The 22813-nt window shown below is 39.7% G+C and overlaps 1 protein-coding gene across 1 annotated transcript in view; it reads right to left on the minus strand.

Annotated features, from left to right (window-relative positions):
• IMPG1 (interphotoreceptor matrix proteoglycan 1) overlaps positions 1 to 22813 on the minus strand; it is a 99644-nt gene that overhangs the window by 4194 nt on the left and 72637 nt on the right. Inside the window, exons 13-15 of the mRNA XM_032779814.1 lie at positions 10635 to 11197; positions 9510 to 9729; positions 2305 to 2515 (exon numbers count right to left, since the gene is read on the minus strand). Of these exons, the coding sequence (XP_032635705.1) occupies positions 2305 to 2515; positions 9510 to 9729; positions 10635 to 11197 (994 nt within the window). The remainder of the gene's footprint in view (positions 1 to 2304; positions 2516 to 9509; positions 9730 to 10634; positions 11198 to 22813) is intronic.

Genomic DNA, 22813 nt, shown 5'->3' on the forward strand with positions numbered 1-22813 from the left:
TGTTAATAACGAATTTAGCGCTACTCCTCTCGTCGGGGTGGAATACAGAAATCGATTTAAAGAGCCCTTTATATCGATATAAAGGGCGTTGTAGTGTGGACGGGTACAGCATGAAATCGATTTAACGCTCTTTAAATCGATTTAAACGCGTAGTGTAGACCAGGCCTAAGAATTGCCACCTGCATTTAAGCAGGGAGGAGTTTGGCTGGCTGGCTGGGAGAAAAAGGCAATGCTTTCTGGCGTGGGGGAGGAGGGAAGACGTAAAGCTGCTGGAAGAGCAGTCAGCGTGGTGTATGACTCACCACCTAGGAATGAGGGGTTTAAAAAGGTCAGCTGAGCCTGGCCCCTCCCCTCTTCACTCTGAACAGGCTGGGCAGCACCCAACCTCCTCTTCCCTAATTAGGTCACAAATATGCCTGTGTTTAGCTATATCTGCTGTGGGCATTACGCTAGCTGCCCCACTAAGGGGGGCTGGGAAGGAATTTTTCCCTTACCATCATATTGGCCAGGTGCATTGGAGGGGTTTTGCCTTCCTCGCAGCAGGTTCAGGTAGGCTCTGTTTGTGCAGAGCATGACGGGTGGTAGATCATATGTCACAACTCTTTATTTAAGTGTATAGCGGATGTGCAGTGCAGGTACTCCATAAATTAAGGGACAAAAGAATGAAAAAATGGCTTGGAAAATGAATTAAAGAGAGGTGCTTGGTAACTGAGCAAGCCGGGAGCAGCTGGGGACTCCTATGATTGATACAGTGGGGAGCCAACCCCCTCATCATTATAGTCCACCTTAACCCCTCGTACAAGGCAGCATGATCAGTAAAGTCCGGGCAAGAGAATTGCTGGAGAGACCTGGATGAAAAGGTGGTGAGGGGAGCTGGTGAAAGTGTCCCTTCCCCCCGGAATTAGCTGGAAGTGGTAAGGTCCCGGCAAGGGAATTGCTGGAGGGACCTGGATAAATGGAGGGGGAGCTGTGGCAGAGTCATAAAATAAAAATAATAAAACAAAATTAGCTGGAATTGGTAAGGTCCCGGCAGTGAAATCTGCTGAAGTGACATAAATTTTGCACCTGCACTGCGCACATTTTATCCACAGGGTTAGTCCCAGATATCCATCTAATAATAAAGTTGCGACCTAATTAAACCCATATCTAATGTCTCCTGTCATTCTTTCAGCATAGGCAGACAAGCCAACAGAGGCAAAAAAAGTTAAGGTAAATCAACCATTGTACATTTTAAACAGTAACAGTACACAATGTGGTCGATAATTCCTCTATAGTCATGATATGCTGAAGTTGTTCAATGTTCTTACTGTTTGTAGCTGATACTGAATGCTCTAATTAGCATATACTGACCTCTTGAGGTCAGTGCTAAGAATGATTGATTGGGCTAGTCAGATCTGTACTCGGCTTGTTACAATGGCAGTCAATCAACTGCTGGGTAACACAAGGTTCTGGAGATCCTGTGTAAGAGCCTCATCGTCTTTGACCTACTGTACAATCTACACTCCTTTTGAACACCAGAATTTGGTGCCATAAGGGTAAGTTTGTATGTCTGGACTGCATGATATTCTCAGTAATTGGCCCATACTCCTACATTTGCTCCCTGTGAAAATATGGTGTCTGGTCTCATTTACAGAGAGTTGCAAGAAACATCATGCCCTCCCACCCAATGGAAACCCGGCTTGCTTGATTACTTTGAAAGCTGTGGGCAGCAGGGTGTCTGATCATGAAAAGATCTTGACTGTCTCAACATATGCCTGGTAAGGTGGCCAGCTATCACAGTGGTGGATGCTGTGTATATATCTGCTTACAATAGTATTTTAAAATGTATTTTATACAACCCAGCCAAAAGTTAATTCCTCACACATATACCTATTTTACCAATAGCCAAAAATGTGAACAAATGTTATTTGGTTTTCCAAAATGTCAGAATAGTTGCATTTTGAAAATAAAGAAGAACCAAGAAGAATACCATTTCAAGTTACTTGTAACCTAGGTCAGTGATGCTTCCTTTCTAATAAATGTATTCTTTCTAATAAAGAACTAGATTGTGATGCCTTTACTGATGTTGTGCAGTACCTAACTGCTTAAATAGTCCCATTGACTTCAGTGGCAATATTCATTGTGTAAGGTAGTTTGTCAATGGAACAATACCACAATCTAGATCAAAATGTCTATAGAATTTTACACACTCTGGCTTGCACTTGATACTCCTGAAAAAAGGTAATCCCAATTGCAACTCTTCATATAACTGATTTTTCAGGAACTATTGTTCAGCAGAATTAATGAGAAATATAATTTGCCTACCTGCAGACAGCTCCTTTTCCTGGAACTAATTCACATTTTCCGCCGTTAACACAAAGATGTGGCTGCATCTCACATAGACTCCGACATGGCAATCTATCTTGGCTTGCGTAACCAGGTTTACAAAGGCAGTCTGCCTCTTCTGTCCATTCATTTGTTATGCACTCTGAAAATTCATCACATGCCATGAATTTGCATGGGTCCGCTCGATCAGCTGTAATAAGATAGAGACATTATTAGTGGATGCATTGAGGCATTATCCCAGTGTACTTGGCAGAACTTGTGGCTGCTACAGAGGACAAAAGAGATTCATTACAGCCAGGTTCCTTCTATATCAATTGGTGGGAATATATTTCAGCATAAAATGAACCTGTACATTTTTCTTTCCTCAGATAGCACAGAAAATTGCTGTTATTTTCTTGCACATCCTGTTTCCTTCCCACATATTCAGAGTCATGTTTTTATGTTTGAACTGTAGAGACTTTTTTGCATGTGGGTATTCTGATTCCATAATTTTTTACTTTTGGGGAGTGCTAGTACTATATTTGCACATATACAAAAAATTTGATTCTTGTCACAAATAGTGTGCGATCTGATTAAGGCCAAGTTAAAAACAGCACCATCCCTGTGTGTAGTACACAGAGTGACACTGCTACTTAGAAACGGTAGCATTTTCTAGGGGAGAGCCATGTGTGAATGTCTTTGTGGAAGTAAGGTGGTTTACCTTTTAGGACAATCTCCTTTCATGAGGTGTATGAAACCATCACCACTTCCTGGTTTTCTGGGTTTGGGAAGGAGGCTGCTATGAGACACTGTACTGGGGAAGATGAAGGTCTATTGATGCTAGAAGAAAGGACCAAGCCAGGACTGCAGCCTGAAGCCATATTTCCTCCTCCCAAGCACCTCTAATTCTCCTGTGGACTGCATTACCCTGCTTCCTTCTGTTGCCAGATTTCAGTCCCCGCCTCACACCAAAAATCAGCAGGAGACTTGGCATGAGTCTTCCTAGCATGATGAGACTATTAGATGGAAGCAGTGGTGAGGAAGGCTGTATCCAATGTATATGTTTTTTGGCAGAAGTATCATTTGGTACCTGGATGGAAGTATGGGAGATTAGGAGGGAGATGAGAGCCACGCTAAATCCTTAGCCCTGAGGATACAATTAATGAGTAGCAAACAATTTCAACCATGTGCATTAGTGTGGGAAAGGCCCGGGGATAAGCGTGCAGAGAATGTTGGGAGGGGAAAAGGAGGAAATGAGAGCAGAGATATAGGCATGGGTGGAGTGACAGGGCCTCAAAGGTGCATATGAGAAGCCTGAACTGTTAAACGGAACTGAGAAAATGCAGCCTTTACCATAGCAGTAGAGGTAAGCATGGGTCTAGATTAACTATCAACAGCTCTTAAAATGTCAAAATGATGTTATTTCTGCAATAATGGGCCTTAATATTTGCCTTTCTAGGGAAAATAAACATTTAGTTTCAAAAGAGGATTCATGTTGGACATCCTGTCTACTAACTATAAACCCGTTGGCTGAGATTTTCAAAGCCTTTAGAGGATATGGATGACCAGTGCCATCCATTTCAATGAGAACTGAACGCTGAGTCCTCCCTGGTGGCACTGAAAATCTCAGCCATGCTTGAGGATGCTTGTATCTGCCTATACAAATAGTGAAATGGATTGAATGATCAATAGGTATCTTTCAGCTCTAGCCTTCTATATAATTCCATGATTAGTTTCTTTCAAATTAAAGACTGGGGAGGCTGTTTTAAATCTCTCTTTGGTACTCATAAGATGATGTCACTTTGACATCCACTTTGTTATTGGAATGAAGAACTTCGTATTTTACTAAGTTTCAAGCCAAATAAATAAATAAATAAAAATAAATTGTCAGCAATAGTAATAATCAAGTAAGTATCTGTAATGGCCGACTGACAAATCCCTGTCTACATGTAACAGAAAAAAATTCTTGACTGTGTTAATAATTTTGAATGAAAATTAAAAAAAATTTTTTGTAGCAAAGCAATAAGTTTGTGAATCACAAATCGTTAGCTCTTATTTTACAGAAAGGAAGTGAAATAACTTAAACAGGTTTTAGCCTGGAGTGGAATTCTATATTAATGTTCACAGAGAAACAGTTTTTCTCTTAAAAACAATACAAAACAAAAACAAATAAACAAAAAAACCACAATAAAAAGCCTGCCAACTACAGAATCATAGATAGAAAGAGAAAATATTAGCTGGATCCACTGAAATGTGTCATCCTGCCTCCCCCCAGCATTTTAGAAGGCTAGTTATTGCCTAGATGACTCTCACTAGTGTCTATCTTCTCTTGCTTATAAGTAAAAATAAAGCAAATCAATACATAAAACTGTCAAGATAAATTGAATCTTTGATTATATATTTTTGGGGGGAAAGTGTGTATGTAATAGAAATAGAATTAGAATTCTGCTTAGACTCATAGATTTTAAGGCCAGAAAGATGATTAGATTATCTTGTTTGACCTCTTATGCATTGCAGGCCTTTGAACTTCATCCAGTTACGCCTGTAGTGTGCCCAATAACTTGCATTTGATTAAAGCCTATCTTCCCCAACAGCATCTAGTCTTAATCTGAAGACTGTAAGAAATGGAGAATTCACCACTGCCATTAAAATCATTCCTGATGACTGTGTACCTCTGCTGTGAAATGTATTCACTCTTCTGCACAAAAGGTTGGGCGTGTATTCAGTATGCTTTTTTAAACTGTTAAAATTGACTTTTACAATATGCAAGAAGATTGCTTTTTATGCATATGTAAGGAATACCAGTCATGAAATCTGTTCACTAGCCATGAAATAAGGATTTACCATTCTTTCTGTTGGCTAAGGACAAAGTAGATTTGATAGGTTCACTTACTACTTTTAAAATTATCTTTCAAGACAGTGATCGGATTTTCGACTGATTCATGTTGGAGTCATGCTGATGCTACCTGGGCCTTAGAAAAACATCCTTTCTAGATTGTGGGTGGTCCATTACCATTTCCATGGCTAATGAGCTGGGGAATCTGTTTATGTACAACTTATGAATTCTGGATGTTGTTATGAAAGTGTTGTATCTTGGAATGCCTCTATCTGGATGTGGGATCCACTATTTTCTGACAGACCTGTAGCACATACATACCAGAGGAGGAACAATGGTTGGTTACTAAAATAGTTGCCTATTCAGGGGAAAGCCTTGAGACAAAAGATTAGCTTTTACCGAGGAGAACTGGTTTATCAGATTTCAGAGTGGTAGCCATGTTAGTCTGTATCAGCAAAAAGAATGAGGAGTACTTGTGGCACCTTAGAGGCTAACAAATTTATTTGAGCATAAGCTTTCATGGGCTAAAACCCCCTTCATCGGATGCATGAAGTGGAAAATATGGTAGGAAAATATAAATACACAGAGAACATGAAAAAATGGGTGTTGCCATACCAACTCTAATGAGACTAATCAATTAAGGTGGGCTATTATCAGCAGGAGAAAAAAAAAACTTTTGTAGTAATAATCAGGATGGCCCATTTCCAACAGTTGACAAGAAGGTGTGAGTAACAGTAGGGGAAAAATTAGCATGGGGAAATAGTTTTTACTTTGTGTAATGACCCATCCACTCCCAGTCTTTATTCAAGCCTAATTTAATGGTGTCCAGTTTGCAAATTAATTCCAGTTCTGTAGTTTCTCATTGGAGTCTGTTTTTGAAGGTTTTTTTGTTGGGTAATTGCGACTTCTAGGTCTGTAATTGAGTGACCAGGGTGGTTGAAGTGTTCTCAAACAGGTTTTTGAATGTTATAATTCTTGACGTCTGGTTTGTGTCTATTTATTTTTTTGCACGGAGACTGTCCAGTCTGGCCAATGTACATGGCCGAGGGGCACTGGTTGCACGTGATGACATATATTACAGTGGTAGATGTGCACGTGAATGGGCCTCTCATGGTATGGTTGATATGATTCGGTCCTATGATGGCGTCCCTTGAATAGATATGTGGACAGAGTTGGCAACAGGCTTTGTTGCAAGGATAGGTTCCTGGGTTAGTGTTTCTGTTGTGTAGTGTGTGGTTGCTGGTGAGTATTTGCTCCAGGTTGGGGGGCTGTCTGTAAGCGAGGACTGGCCTGTCTCTCAAGATCTGTGGGAGTGAGGGATCATCCTTCAGGATAGGTTGTAGATCCTTGATGATGTGCTGGAGAGGTTTTAGTTGGGAGCTGAAGGGGATGGCTAGTGGGGTTCTGTTACCTCCTTTGTTGGGTCTGTCCTGGAGCAGATGACTTCTGGGTATTCTTCTGGCTCTGTCAATCTGTTTCTTCACTTCAGCAGGTGGGTATTGAAGTTTTAAGAATGCTTGATAGAGATCTTGTTGGTGTTTGTCTCTGTCTGAGGGATTGGTATAAATGCGGTTGTATCTTAGTGCTTGGCTGTAGATAATGGATTGTGTGATGTGGTTTGGATGAAAGCTGGAGGCATGTAGGTAAGTATAGTGGTCAGTAAGTTACCGGAAACAAATACTCACCAGCAACCACACACAAGAAAAACACTAACCCAGAAACTTATCCTTGCAACAAAGCCCAAAAAGTTTTTTTTTTCTCCTGCTGATAATAGCCCACCTTAATTGATTGGTCTTGTTCGAGCTGGTATGGCAGCACCCATTTTTTCATGTTCTCTGTGTATATATATCTTCCTATTGTATTTTCCACTGCATGCATCCGATGAAGTGGGTTTTAGCCCATGGAAGCTTATGCCCAAATAAATTCCTCAGTGTCTAAGGTGCCACAAGTACTCCTCATTCTTTTTGGTTTAACAGAGGAAAGGTTGCTTGGCAGTGTTGTCTCTTGGTAAAGATGTGTTATCACCTGTTGAGGCGAATCAGGAAGTCACCTGAAAGAGTGCTGGAGTTTATAAAAGAGAGGGCCATTTGAGAGAGACAGACCCAGGAAGTTTGGGGCAGAAAAGAAGGAAATGGGAAGACTTTTGTAGCAGTGGGATCTAATTTAACTGTGGATCAACCAAGATAAGGGAAAGTTAGCTGATCTAGAGAGGGAAAGAGGCTCCATATTTCTGAACTGAGACACTGAGCTTCAGGAGAAGGATTCCAGGCATCCCAGAGGCCTCTGTCCAAGCCCAAAGAGCTCTCCAGAATGGTGAGGTAACTGAGGGAGGGAAACTGCATGCCTTTTGTCTAGACCAGTGTATTTCTCATGCTGTTAAGTAAAGAGTAAATTGTGTTTTGAGTCCTGTGCAAAGTCTGTGTGCTTTCACTGTCATGTACCTCTGAAGAGGTAGACCAGAAGACGAACCAGAAAGCAAACAACTTCAATGGGATTCTGGGGAATGTGCAAGAGCTGCTGGGGATGCATGGGGATATGGCACTAGTTTCAGGGCCTAGGCAATTGGGCTGCGGGATCCACACTGTCAAGAGCGGTGTCAGATTTGAAGGCCACATGTGGAGTGGGTGCCTAGAGGCCCAAAGCCAGGGACAATACCTGAACTCTGTCTAGCCCCAGCAAGCTAAGGGTTTGTGGAGTTGTTTGGATCCCCTCACAGCAGTCTGGTGTATGTTAAGCAGAGGGAACCTGACGACATGCATTTAAATATTTGTGCAATCCTGTTTTACTTTCTTGCTGGAATCAGTACCACTTTGTAATTTATACATGGAAATGGTGAGTACTGCAGGTAATTCATTTCCCTCAGCTGCATCTCTGTGCAGTCTTTAAAGTCAATATTTATTCTTTCCTTGCCTTTTCGATAGCTCTCCATGGAGAGCTTTTCCTTTCTCATTTCATTTCCCTACATCTTCATCTCTTGATCTCAGCTGCATTTGCTTGCAAAGATACAATTTGTATTAGCATCCCTTTTGTAATTGTTGTAGTGAGAACCGGCTAAATGCATTGTGTTGTGCATTCATCTCAGATTACATTTGACTGTCTCCCTAGTTATCAGTTCACATTGCTGTTTCTGCATTTATTAAAGGAATGCATTCTTTCAAGTGTAAATGATGCCTTATGGAGAATCATGGGAAAACATTCTGTTAGAGACCATTCTGCTTTCTGAGTCAGATGCTGTCTTTTTCGTCTCTCGTTCTTTACCATTAAGGCTAGTATCCTGAAAGCAGGCTATATCTGAGCTCTTCTGCTCCTCCTACTTATTCCCCTGTTTCTTTTAGCTTGTTAAATGAACTTATTTTTCCTGAGGCATCAAAGGATATTTTAACTAAAATCTTTTCAGTGGGGGATCTGAGAGATCGTGACAGAGCTGTTCATCTAATTAGTTCATTGATTAAAATATTAATTTCTACATTAGTTCCATGTCCTCTTGTAAATTCCCCATTTTAACTATAATATTTTAGTTTAATGGAAGTGATTTTTTTATTGTGATGTCAAAGGCCAGCATCAGTACCAAGGGAACTAGGTTATAGCTAAGTTTTACTCTGTGTGTACGTCAGCGCTGTAGTTTTCAGGAGTGTGAAGCTATCACTTTTTAGCTGTTAGAGTTAGTCATAAAGCATTCTTCTGAGTTATACATTATTTTCCTGTAATGCTGTATCATTTTCCTCAATATAATTCTGACTGGACAATGTGGCCATTGCAATTTGTTGCCATATTTTCACTTTGGTTTGATGATTTAAAAATACTTGCAGGTATTTGGCAGGTCTTTTGGCTGCCTCTTGCAGCAGGCTGAGATTTGTTTGAATATTTAGTTGTGGTACATCATTGTTTCCACTAGATGGGTCTCATTTTCACAAATGAAAGGGGATTTACTACAAAAAGATTTAAACATGTTTCAAACCTGTAGATTTTTTTTGAGGTGATTTCAGTTTCTATGGGAAAGTAGTAGAGAAAATGGTGGCATAGCACTCTAAAATTATGATGCTAAATGAGCAATGAATATGTCAGGAAACAGCATCAGGGAGAGAACTGGTTTATGAGATGGAATGTGTTCCAATCACTGCTGATAGCTTGATAAACATTATCATAATTGGGAAAGTTTCTAAGTATCCCCGTTATTTCTGGTTGCCATAATTTCCTACTAAAATGAAAGATCAAGGGCTGTGTGACTACTGAAAGCCCAATATTAATAATCTTTAACACAGAAATTTCTTTTTTTTTTCAGTTGTCGGGTAAAACCATCAATTGTATTAATGCTCTGAAAGGTCAGCTGTACATTTTTTTTTTAACGTTTTTAGTAACATAATCTTACCTGGCTCAATATCAAGAGAGTAGCTGTCAATTTCCAAATTCAGGTGCTGGGCTGCAGCATCGCAAAAGTCTTCCAAAACACAGTGCACAGCTTCTGTGATATTGTATGGAACTGTCTTAGCAAACTTCATTTTGCTATTGACAATCACACTTCCATTTCTGAAGTTAAGTATTTCCAATTGCTTAAATCCTGTAAGGTTGGACTGAAGATATGGAAGCAGCTGCAAAACAGGAAGTTGTTTTACTTCAAATCCCCTATCAATGCCGAACTGCTATTAATTTCACTTATATTCACTTTTTATTATCAAGTACCTGAATCACCCACTTATTTCTCTGGGTGCTTAACTACCAAGTCCAGTTTTCTGTTTGCCTTGATTAGTCTCTGTATTTGCATCTTTCTCAATAGTGTATTGAGATGGATGGACGCTATTTTTCCTTGTAATGAAACAAAGTGTTTGGCGAATTTATGGGTCTGAATAAAGAAAAATCACCTCACTAAAAAGCCAACTTCAATTATTTTCAAAGGGTTCCATCCAGGCAAGTGAGAGCACGATACAATAAGCATGTTACTGTTGTCCAATGGTCCAACAGTATCTCTGGGGAAAATCTATATCTAATCACACTCTCTTTGATAACTCATGATGTATTTTAAAAGGATTGATAATAAATCCAGCATAAGGATTCAATTCTTAGATGTAATCAGTGTTACCACTGAAGTGGAGCTAAGAAAAATCCAATTAAAATTACTTGCCAAGAATATATGTGTAGTTTCTTGCATAGGTAAATATTTTTTTCTCTCTCTTTTTTACATGTATTCTCCTTCATAAACCACTGCTACCTGTTACACAGCCAGTATCTCAGACTAAAAAAAAAAAAATTACTTTGTTATAGTAGTTCAAGGTGTTTTATTAAATTGGAGGACGGGGCCCTATACTGTGCCCAGCTTCTCCTTAGCTTACTGATCTGGTCAGAATAAATCAGTTTTCTAGATGAATGCCCCTGGTAGCTTGTCTGTTTTTATTGCTTCTGCTAATCTGGGGAGCAATAATATAAGATAACAAGGAAAATCTTTTTCTTTAATCTGTGCTCAAATACTGTACATCACAGACAATCTGTTTTTACTCACCAGCTGCATGAATTGTTGCTCTAGTGCCCTGTATTCCAGAGAACTCCTGTTGAAGAGGTCATCAGAAAAATGCATGTTGGTTACTCTCAGGCTGAAAAAAACCACTAGCTCTTTGCCTTTGGCTGCCGTTGTCATGGAGCTAGTGGTTACATACTTCAGTGTAGGAGCTGGGGTGGCTTCTGCTGGTTGGCTCTCCGACCCAGAAATATATCCACTGCCATACTCCACTTCATCCATCCTTACTGTGCTCATCGTGTTGACTCTATCCAGTTCTGCAGCAATATCTTGAACTCCTGTTTCGAAGCCAGTAGGGATGGTGCTCTCAGCTGCTGGCACTGGTGAACCTGTTCTTTCAAAGGACTGGTCTATAATAATGGAGTGGCTGTGAGGTGGACTAGTCATTGCTGGCAGTAGTGTGATTTGGTCAGTGGGTAATGTGGCTATGATGACTTCTTCAGGTAAGGTGGTGGAGTGGTCACTTGAATCAATAAAGAGAGGCAAATTTCTGTCTGTTGACAAAACATCATCTCCTGACGATTCTGGTGGATCTATGATCTTTACAGCTGCAAAGGGTGGGGGGAGGCAAATATTTAATTTTGAAAAATATACATAATGAAATATTTATATAGGATTTCAAGTGAGACATTTTTAAGGAGAATATACTCCTCATCAGAACACTACAGTCTTATTATGACTGCTTTCTAATGACTCAGGCCTGGTCTACACTGCGGGGGAGGATCGGTGAATAACATAGCTGAAGTCAACATACTTAGATCTACTTACTGCCATGTCTTCACTGTGGATAGTTGACGGCTGACACTCCCCCTTGACTCTGCCTGCGCCTCTCGCCCTTGTTGAGCACCGGAGTTTACAGGAGAGTGCTCGGCGGTTGATTTATCGCATCTAGACTAGATGCGATAAATTGACCCCCACTGGATCGATAGCTGCCTGTCGATCCAGCCAGTAATATAGACAAGCCCTTAGCAGGAAAATGCTCAGTCCACATGGTTACATGCTGAGCTTTGTGCGTGCTTTGTTTAAGTGACAATTAGACTTTATAAGTCTTTCCCTAACTTTTGCTAAAGGGCCGTGTGGTTTTGACATACATAATCACACTGTCAGTTTATACTGACTGAAAGTGTAGGCTGCAGCTTTGACTTGTCTGCCTGGATCAGTGCAGGGCTTGAGTCATTCCTGGCCACTCCCTCTTTGTGAAAGATTAAAGATGATATTTGCCACTGACCTCAAAATGTGGTTGTACAAACCTGTGCAGCCTCCTCAGATACAATCAGATACAAAAGATTGCCAACTTTGGTAAATATACTGTTTAAGAAACAAACAAAACCCTCCTAAAGAATCATTTGCTACATTTAAAACAACCAGATTGTAGGATTCCTTCAGATGCCTGCTGGAGCACAGAGGCAGTCTAGGAATGTGTAGTTGAAATTCAAATCTTAAGCATGGAGAAATGAGACTGTTTGTTTGTTTCCAGTGATGTCCTTGTTAGGGGGGTTGCAAGGAGCTCCTAGTCAAAACTCCTGACTTAACTTGGCAGGAAAGTCTATCTTTGGACACTACTTTATTATCCCTGCCAGAGATCACTTATCCTGGCAGTTTATAAAAATATTTCCCCTTAGAATTGACTGGATTGGCGGGAGAGAGGGAAAAAAAAAGGTATTTTCAAAATATTACCTAGTACAGTTATCTCTAAACCCTCCAGACTATCTCTCCTCTCTTCAAATGACACAAGTCGTAAGCCTGTGCTTATCCAATCTGTATGGTTAGGAGAAAATATGCATTTCCAACAGAGAGAAATTTACTATAAATTAGTTGCCTCATCTCTTGATAATGGTTACAGGAGACCTTTACTATTAAATGGGAAAGTAAAGAAAAATGCTAATCCTTCTCCCCTCCTGTCTGCAGATAAATCCTGTCAATCAGAATGTCTCCAAGTCTAAAGGGATTTTTTTTTTCCTTTAGTGAGCCTTTTATTAAAATATTGCTGCCACTCACAGTTCTTTTAATTACCAATGAGAATTCTTCCAGACATTAGCTTAAAACTAGTGTGTCTTGGTGGGGAGATACAAAAATGTCCAAGTCCTCTTTCCTTTAGGATGATCAGACATTCAAAATAGATGCCCTGTACCAAAATCTGCCCTCAACTTTTTGTGCAGTTCTAAAGACTTCAGAATTAGGCCCTTGAAAAAAAGATTAATCTTCCTATCATAGTTGCCACCTTGTACAAGGTTGGGAAAATAACTGGTACATATTTTCTTTCATTCATCATTTTGAGGGTGCAATGGTGTACAGTTCCTTCTTGGGTAAAGCAGAGTCTGTTAACAGCCTTATGGCAGCTGCTTCTGCCTACACAGTCACTACATCAGCTTACTCCACTGCAAACTGCTTGAATACCAGTATGCAAGGCACTATGCAAAAATCGTATTCCAATACTGGTTTAGGCAGGCATTGAGTAACAGGACTGTATATTATATTTCTGTAATTTGCCGATAATTACCTTGGAAAACACAAATACTAGACAAATGTTTGTTAAATAGTTGAGTTTACTATGATGGTAACATTGTATCCCAAAGCATATCACAGTGCCCTGGCAGCTTTGCAAGAAACAGTCACTCAGACAAACACTTGGCTTGCTACAGCAAAGGCAATTGGAGAGAGGCCATACGCATACTATAATTTACTCCCCTTCTAGAAGTAGCAGAGTCAGAAGACGGGGGAGAAAGCAACAACAGATAGCAAGGGCATTGGAAGGTGGCTGAATGTATCTCTTGCCCTTCTGAAGATGGGGTTATTAGTTTTATACTACAGTGGTGAGTATTCTATAAATAGGACACATAGACAGAGGGTGATAGGAGGCCACTTGTGGCTCATTCATCTCTTTCTTCCCTGTTACAAGCCCAGCAGACCTTCTGCTGCCTTCTCCTCCATAAGTGCAGGCCCCTGTTCTTTGAGCACCTTATTATTTTGGACAAAAGTACTTTTAGTCACAACAGCATTTTAGATAAGGTGATTTTCCTAATTAATAGGTAAACATTGATTCTGTTTGCTGTTGAATGATTAGGGACAGGTTCTGATCTCATTTACTTTAGGAGTGAACTCATAGAAAACAGTGGGCCTACCTAGGTATAAAACCTGGCCAAGTGAGATGAGGCTAAATGGATCTGAACTGAGCATTAAAAACTCAGCACGATGATTCTAGGAAGCTGAACAGGTTGTATGGAAAGCAGCATTATATCCTGGTGACATTGGATAGCTAGATATTAAAATCAGTCAGAACACCAGTTTGCTTACATTACACAACTGCATTTTGACATATCACCCACGCAATGGCTCCTTCAGAGTGACTTATATAAAACGTACACCATGCAATGCTCAACACTAAAAGGAAGTCAGAGCATTGGCACTTGGAGAAGAGAAAACAGTGCTGTTAAATCCATGAGTGACACTACTGGATCGCTGGATGCTATGAAACTATAAAAACACCACTGAATGAAATGGAGAGGCTGAGGGTCTATTTACTCTAAGGCCACTTGACAGATCCCTGAAAGTGCAAAGGGTTTATAAAATGAGAGTCAATTTATATTTTCTTCCACAGTCACAACATACAATTTGCACTGCTGAAAATGTAATACAGGATCTATCATGACACTGGATGAAACTGAAGCCATTCAGTTACCTTAATGGTGTATGTGATGTCCACAGTAATTGCTGTACCACAGTATGGGGACTTAACACTTGATTAAAATCCTCAAGTACTGCCACAATAGAAACAATAAACAACACTACAATTGCATATACACTTAGTTTGTCAGTGCAAAGACTTCCTCCTGTGTCATTCAGCATTAAAACGGGACCATACTATACCCTTATGTATATTTCATAAACTGAACTTGCAGAAATATTTGTAAATACAAACATAATGAACTCCCTCTGCCCTTATCCAAGTAAATTGGTTATTGATTAGCACAAACAGCTAGAGTTGTGTATCTGACAATCAATAGCATATATGGTAAAAGACTCTCCTTTAGTTGTTGTATGTGTGTGTAAATTTAATAAAATTGAAATACAGGAGCTTTAAACTCTATATCCCCATTTTATTGACAGCTGTAGCAATAAATCATTCCCATCTCCTCACTTTTATGCTTTGTTGTGACACTGGTCAATCAGGGAATGGGCAGAGTTTTATATAAAATAAACCTAACCATGTCCTGTGGTAAGTAAGTCCTCTCTTTTATTGATGGCACAATCAGCTGTTAGACTGACAGTGAATAAGACAAGATTGCAGTGAGGTACAAGTGTGCTCAGAAATGGGTTTTAGTTTGGTGGAGATTAGTGTTTGATGAATAATTTTTTAGGAAAACCACTGACCCTCTGGAGCATCCCTGTCCCAAAATGATAAATTAAAATGGAATATTTATGAGCTTGAATTTGGCAGAGTGTGAAATTGTGAAGGTATTTGTGAGACAGGTAGTTTTAAGTGACTCATCTGAATTCACACAGTGAATTTTAGGTAGAGCCTTGAACACAATACAATTCTAATGCCTAGCCCTGTGTGTTAGCAACAATGCATCTATATTACTATAGACTAGTAATAACTCAAATACTATAACCTGTGAAGACGAGTACTGTTTCCTTATAGCAGGAACCTAGGCAGAAGAGGGTTTGGGAGAAGTGCTAAACAGAAACTCTGCAGTGAAGCAGAGGGAGAGAGACTAGGTTTAGGGATAATATTCCTTACATTATTCTAATAAAGTGCCTTATTCAGCATGAGAAGAAAGTGACTGTTGTTCTCAAACATTGTCCCATGACAGCATATTGTTGTTGTTAGACTGTTATTGTGGAAGACTATAGTATTTTTTAAAGCACTTCCTGTGATATTGGTGATTCCATCTGCCCTCTAACTGTAACAATAACAACACTCCCTAACGATTGGTGCTGTACTGACAAAATAGTTTGATATTATGGCTCCTGAGTTCTGTCCTGTGCAACTACTCTCCTTATAACCCTCATTAACCAAAATATGCTAGGTGCTGTACATACATATAGAAAGACCCTGCTTTGAAAAACTTACGTTCTGAAAGATATAAAGCAGATGAAAGGTGAGGGGGAAATGGGACACAACACCCAAGTAAAGCAATCAGGGTGATGGCTGGCAGATGTACTGCTAGTTCTCCATCTCTCTTGGTTTTAACCGGGCTTTCCGGATTTACAGGATACTTTCATACATTAAATGCATGACGAGCCGAAGGACCTAAGCCAAAGTTGTTGGGTCTGGTTTTCAAAGATGCTGAGCTCCTACATTTCCAGCTGAAATCAGTGGGAGCTGCAGATCACCAGTACACATGTCTGAAAAGTCAGAGCCAAGATTCAATCTTAAGAGGGCCTGGGTTCCTATTATGTCCTTATTATTGAAAATTGTTTTTTTAGCTTATATGCATATTTATTCCAATATTGGGAGACAGATACCTGGTACAGAAATTTCTATCCCTTTGCCTCACTAGCAAAAGAAACTCCCACAAGTTTTTAAAAAGAACTTTATATAAAAAAGAAAGAAAATACAGAACAATAATACTGCATTAAGAAACTCAATACAGGCTCTTGCTTATAAGAAAATATGAATAAACAGTCTGATTTAAAAGATAGCCCAACTGAACCAGTCCAGCACAGTACAACACACATGTAAATACAACACAAAGCATATAACAGCCTATTTGCCTTGTTGCCTTTGTACTCACACTTTGTAGGAGAATATTAGAAAGAAATAGGAGTTAGCAGGAAAGCTGTTTCCTCCATAGCCGGGAGAAACAAAAGACAGAGAACAAAGCCAAAAACCTCCAGAGGTTCCCACCCTTACTTTTGAAAATCCTGTTTCCTGATTGGTCCTCTGGTCAGGTGTTTGGTTCCCTTTGTAAACCCTTTACAGTAAAAGAAAATTAACCCTTTCCTTACCTATCTACTTATGACAGTCCTTATTATTGAAAATTGTTTTTTAGCTTATATGCATATTTATTCCAATATTACAAACATCTTTAAAAGTCACTCTCCAAGTGAATTTACCAATTACCTACAAAGAGAAGTTATAACCATTGTCAGCATCAGAATAATCAATTTACATGATATACTAGGGCCTAGGGAATAGAGGCCTCAGTTCTCAGCTAGTCCATCTGTGGCTGAGAGCCTGAATAGAGGGCAGCAGGGAGGCAAAGTTGGGTCTGAGACATCATTGTGCTTCCTGTGGTCTGGGGGCATTTGGGGCTGGTGCACAACCACCAATGTAGGTGAGAAGAGCCTCAGGTCTACTCTATCTCCTGTGGGCCTTGACACATAGACCATTTTTGTGCCCTTTACGCTAGCAGAGTGATATAAAAGGTCCTTACTACAACAGAGAAGCAGTCCCAGAATCTTTGAATTGTGCTTAGCCTTGTGATTAAGTCCACATTTTCTTTTGTGTTTTGAATAAGCATGAGTCGTATAACACAAGATAGAGTTTCAAAAGACCCTCCATTAAAATCAGTAGGAAAATGAGCTTCAACCATTTTTTGGCAAGCTGTATGGCTCAGCTTCTGTTTGCTCACTGTTCATAACTGATTTATGATCAGATGATCCTTCCTAGTCAATAATGCATGAATGAAATATGTAGAAGTTTTGGATCCAAAAACCTTTGCCTTTGGAAATTTCCCATTGTTTCTCCGTGTTTTTACTAGACTGGTAAACTATTTACTAGATAAATGATTAAGGATACACAACCATGCTGATAACATTTCTTCAAAAACACTGTTTGTAAAGCTTTGGCACTGTATGAAAAGAGAAACTTTTGTATTTTATTTTAGATTTTTCCAGATGAAGAATGGAAACCACCACCGTGCAATCATTTTCTGAGACCTTTAAAAGCATATAAGCATAGGGAGACATAGGGCTTGTCTGTATGAGGGGTGAGTGCACGGCAAGCTAGGGTTTGAATCTACATTGCGCTAGCTTGCTGCATAGTCCTCCTTGGGAGTATGTCAAAGTGCACTATGGAACTTTTAGTGCTGTAGCAATGTCCACCTGGGACGTCACTGTGTGGCAAGCTACTGCGGCTGCAGATTCAGACCCTGGCTTGCTGCTCACTAATGTCCTGTGCAGACAAGCCCACAGATGTTCTTAGTTCCAGCATGCTACTGCATTTCAGCAATCAGTGACACAGGCTGTATGTTGGCAGCTGGGTACTGCAGCACTGCCAACTTCAAGAGATCAAAAACCATGTCAGGTCCTAACAAATCCTGAGATTTAAAAAATATCAAACCATGTCTTTTGACCTTTTTAACACCCCTCTACTCTCCTGGTAAGGGCAGTGTGACAATTTTAGGAGGGATTTCCCCTCAAAAGTATTACTTCAAAAATGGAGAGGTACAGTGGAGGGAAGACATTCCTGCTAGTGGGGAAAAGGAAGAGTAGTTATGTTACATTCTTGTACGTAAGTACAAGTACTTAGCTGAGAGATCTATAATTTGATAAAATTAAAATATGATGGAAAAACCTAATTCACACACACATTAAGTAGATTTGGAAAATGAACAATAAACATTAAAGAAACACAAAGCAAGCTATGCACCAAGCTTTCCAATTATTTTTCAATAAAGATTTGTGTGAGCTGCAAAGACCTTTACATGCAAGAATATCTTTACAATATCAACCACCTTTCAGTGCAATAATTATATTTATAATCCCTAAATATTTTAAATAATCAATACAGTCACATTCAAAGTGTTTCAAACATAATTTTAAATCATTCATCTTTATATATTTTGAGAACTACATAATTATATATATTATCTAGTAATTATAAGACATTTAGGTTTTTTTTTTAAAAAAAAAAACAACCCTCAATTGTTGAAATAGCTAAAAATAATTCATTTATGTTTTTAAATTTTAATTATTTTTCCCTCCGGCAGCCCTCTGACTTCTCTCCTTCCCAGAACCTGGCAGCACCCACCAATAGTTCAGTGTCCCACACCCCATCAGTCTCTGGTTACCCCTGCTTCAACTTAGTATCTCCTAGGTTTCTTCAGATCCCCTCTCCCAGGCCTAGGGGGCTGTATTGCGGTTCCCTTTCATCTCCTTTTCCAAGGCTGAGGGGGCACTGTGGGAGGAGCAAAGGCACTGTCTTGTTTGTGTTTCTCACAGGAAAGGAGAGTGATGATGGAGCAGAGCTCCACTGGGTTGTTGGGTGCTTTGCACCTGCTGTGAGAACACCGCAAAGAGAAGAGAGAGATTCTGCCAGCAGGGCTGAACTCTGCAAGGGGGCTGGAGCCTCTCACATCATGGGGAGAGGGGCTCCAAAACCCTCCAAAATTCCATCACTTGTGATGAAATCATGAGAGTTGGCAATACTGCTATTGGAAATGGAAAACTAAATAGCAGGAAACCAGAATCAATTTTTAAAAAAGGCTCCCAAACTAACCCTCAGGCTGAAGGGTTGAACAATAGCATAGAATCAAAAGTGCTACCAGCCCCAAAAAAACAGCTCCAGGTCTCAATCACTATTTAATCTCCCAAGATATTGAGGTCTACAAATGTTTGTTGTACTGTTACATGGACAAAATCAGACTGTCTGATACTAAGGCTAATATGTCTAAAGCTCAACTGCTGTTGGCATATATGTCTAAACATTAAATTAAAAGAGGCCATTTCCTGAACACTCTGCAAAATTATATCGCTGTAAGAGTGATTTTCTAGACAGAGAGGTTTATTCCTCAACAGGGAAAACAAATCATGCGGGTCTGAGTCACCAAAAAGAATCCTGGCTGTGATCGTAAGGTGTTTATTTTAGTTATAAAATGAGATTATCCTTTTGTAATTATTAAAAAAACAAATCACCCTCCCCCACCAACCTCATTCTCTAAGAACAAGGAATTATTTTCCCTACAGGGTATAATAGTCTTAGAAAGCTCTTCCAGTGTTACCTCATCTGCATTTTTTTGCTAGGAAAAAAGTTTCAGCCAAAACATTTTACACAGCTCTAATCTCGAGTCTTAAACAACCTCAAGTCCCCTGGCCTTTCCTATGTGATTACCACTTGGCCTGAAATTTTCAAGGCAGTCCCAATTTTCACAGTCTCTGTTGCATTCTACAACCCTAGCCCAGGACTATTCAATTGTATGTAGTTGCTAACTGTTATTTAACAAGGCTTGAATTTATTTTGGGAGTCCTCATGAATTGCAGTTGTGCGCTGTCATCACGTTACCTGTGAAGATGCAAGTGACAGTGTCACACTGCCTCTGGGTCAAAAATTGTTTTTGTGCCACAGGAAAAATACAAATGGGTAGTAATATTACACTCTTGCTCTCTCTCTCAAAATAACACTAGTAAGGTTGTGAAGTCAACTCAGGAGATAGAAAATGCCAGAATTAAGGTTGCCCATGCCACTTTAATTTGCGCCCTCCTCCCACCCCCCATTTCTACATGTATTATGATACAGTCTAATTATATTGCAAATGAAAGGTAAAATTCAACAATCTTGCTTCCATTCAACAATCTGACAGGGGGTGTGCTGTAGTGGTCACAGACTCTTCTTTCCCCCAAGTTTAACTCCTTCTGCCCAGTCCCCTCCAACTGGTCCCTGCCCAGACCTTTTCCACCTTGGCTTAAAAAATTAGCTTAAAAAAAGAAAAAGAAAAAAGCAAAGATGTCTCTACTGAACATGCGTGAACTGAAGTTTTTCAGAGCCTTATGACTTGGCCAAATGTGTGGGTGAATTTTTCAGAGGCACATCTCTGATACACAGGCCTCCTCTGCCAAATTTCAAGTCCATGTTTCAAAGCATGGAAGTGGGAGAACTTTTCAAAGAAAAGGCTGTGAGAATTTTTTAACGTGGGCAAAACAATGTTTTCTTCTAGCCTTGTTCTCAGGAATGGCCGAACAATTTGGGCTGATTCCCCTTCCCCGCCAAAAAAGTAGCCTGAGGCAACACTCAGTACGGAAAGTGTCAGCCCAAATTGTTAAAATCTGGCAAAGTTATAAGCCCTTGAAAACTGGGTCTTTTAATGGGAAGTGCCAGTAACCTTAATAATTGGTGATGCTCCTAGTACAGTCTATAATACATACTACAGACTAGAGAGAATTTACTCTCTAAGGGTATGTCTTCACTGAGAGGGACAATTAATTTCCAGTTCAAGGAGACATACCTGCAGTAGGTCTGATTGACCTAGCATTCTAAAAGTACAAATGTAGCTGCAGCAGTAGGACTGGCTAGCTACCTTGTGTACATACCTAGTGTTCTGAATGCATATGTATTTGGGGAAGCTAGCCCCTTCTGCAGCTTGTGCTGCCGTGGCTACAAGTATACTTTTAGCATGCTAGCTTGTTGATCTGAGCTAGCATGGCTATAGCTCCTTGACCTAGGAATTACTTGTCCAGCTTGAAATGTAGCCACACCTTAGCTAAAAGGGCTATTGTCTTCACATACATGAAGCAATATGACATCTAAAGTCAAACTACAAGAGCTTTAGTTGTATTTATTAAAGTCCCATATTCAGTGGGCTGACCAGTGAGGACCCCAGTATTGGGGTGCAGCTCCTTAGGTAACCATAAGCTCAAATGCACACTACAGTACTTGGGTATGCCATGATTTTCATGGAAATAACACAAGTTAATTTCATGTGACCCTCCTTCCACTGTGTGCTCCTGCCCCATAGTATTTCTAACTGTTCCTTCAGTAATCCCTGTTGTGTCTGTCTTGGCAATCTTGTCCACTAAGAAATTCTACTCATTACAGTTTTCTGAAGGACTTGGTTCCTGTGATCTTTATTCTGAATTCATTTTCCTTCAATTTGCATTCCCACATGCCTTGTCTCATAATTTCTTATGGTCTAAAAGTACTAATTCAACTTGGCATTTTCTGTTTCCTTAAGGACTTTACAAACTTCAATTAGATATTTGCCTGTGGCTTTTTCCTTCAAGGCATTTGAAGCTTTGTTTATATATAAAAGCCCTGCTCTTTTCACTTATAGTTCTTTACCTGTGGACTCCACTGCCTCCTTTTATGCTGAATTCTTTCAAGTGCTACTGGTAAGAACATGTTTTTTTAAATGAGGGTTTGGTGAAGAAATAGTGCCTTTAAGATAAAAACACAGACAAGGGACTGTGTAGGACATTTTATATATCTGATTGCATCGTATAATATATAAATATCTTTATGCATCTTTACTAAATTTATGCATTTGTGGGACTTGCAGGTTCAATTTTAGGTCTTGCAGGTCTTTGGCACTATCAAGTTTCTTCAATGTAAGCACAGTTCTATGGAGTAACCTGTTCCAAAATATGTACATATCCCTTAATGAAGTGGAAAAGAGGTTTGTGGGGGCCACTATTTATGAGGAGGTGTTCAAAGGTCTCCCCAGTGTCTCTGTGCAGCACTGCTTGACTCCATTTCACAATTAATCTCTTCAATGGGGGAAGACACTGCAGTGTAAAAAATGCTAAGGGATTGACACTGGGCCTGATCCAGCATCCATTAAAATCAACAGGAATCTTTCCGTTGACTTCAAAGGGCTTTAAATCAGGCAGGCTGTGATGATATTTCCAGAAATGATGCATTTTGAAGGCAGGACTCTCAAAATCAATTCACTAACCCAGCTGTTTGGTGCTACCCATTTGCCAGAGTATATTCTGAGCATAGTGATGGGAAAAAGACATCATCATTTCCCTTCCCTCCCATCTGTCTTATTAACTAATACTACAAACTGCCAGAATAGTTACCTCTAATTAGAGGATTATCAAACAAGCGCAGTGTGGGGCTATTGTCCTTGCGTTTTATGAGAATATCAAAATGGGGTGAGCCTAATTAGAAACCTGACATGACAGGAAGTCGTGAAACCTACAGTATAGTCATGTGAAAAAAAGTCAGGGTTATTGTTCAGTGAACCCATAACTCACTTATTATTCAACTCTCCAAATAAAATAACACCTTAGTTTTCAAGTGTTGTAAAACTCAGTCCTACAGGTAACATGTCAGCAGGTTGCTAGAAGGGATGAACTGCTTGAGTCCAGAATAATTCTGAGGGTACGGAGTCAGAAAGGACATGTACAATGAAAACAGATTGTAAAATTACTTTGACAGCTGCATTAGTACATTAAGTGCTACTTTCAGTGGTTTATTAAAACTGTAATTTTGTATTAAA

This window comes from Chelonoidis abingdonii, chromosome 3 (assembly GCF_003597395.2).
Source record: "Chelonoidis abingdonii isolate Lonesome George chromosome 3, CheloAbing_2.0, whole genome shotgun sequence".
In the NCBI taxonomy this organism is placed as follows: domain Eukaryota; kingdom Metazoa; phylum Chordata; order Testudines; family Testudinidae; genus Chelonoidis; species Chelonoidis abingdonii.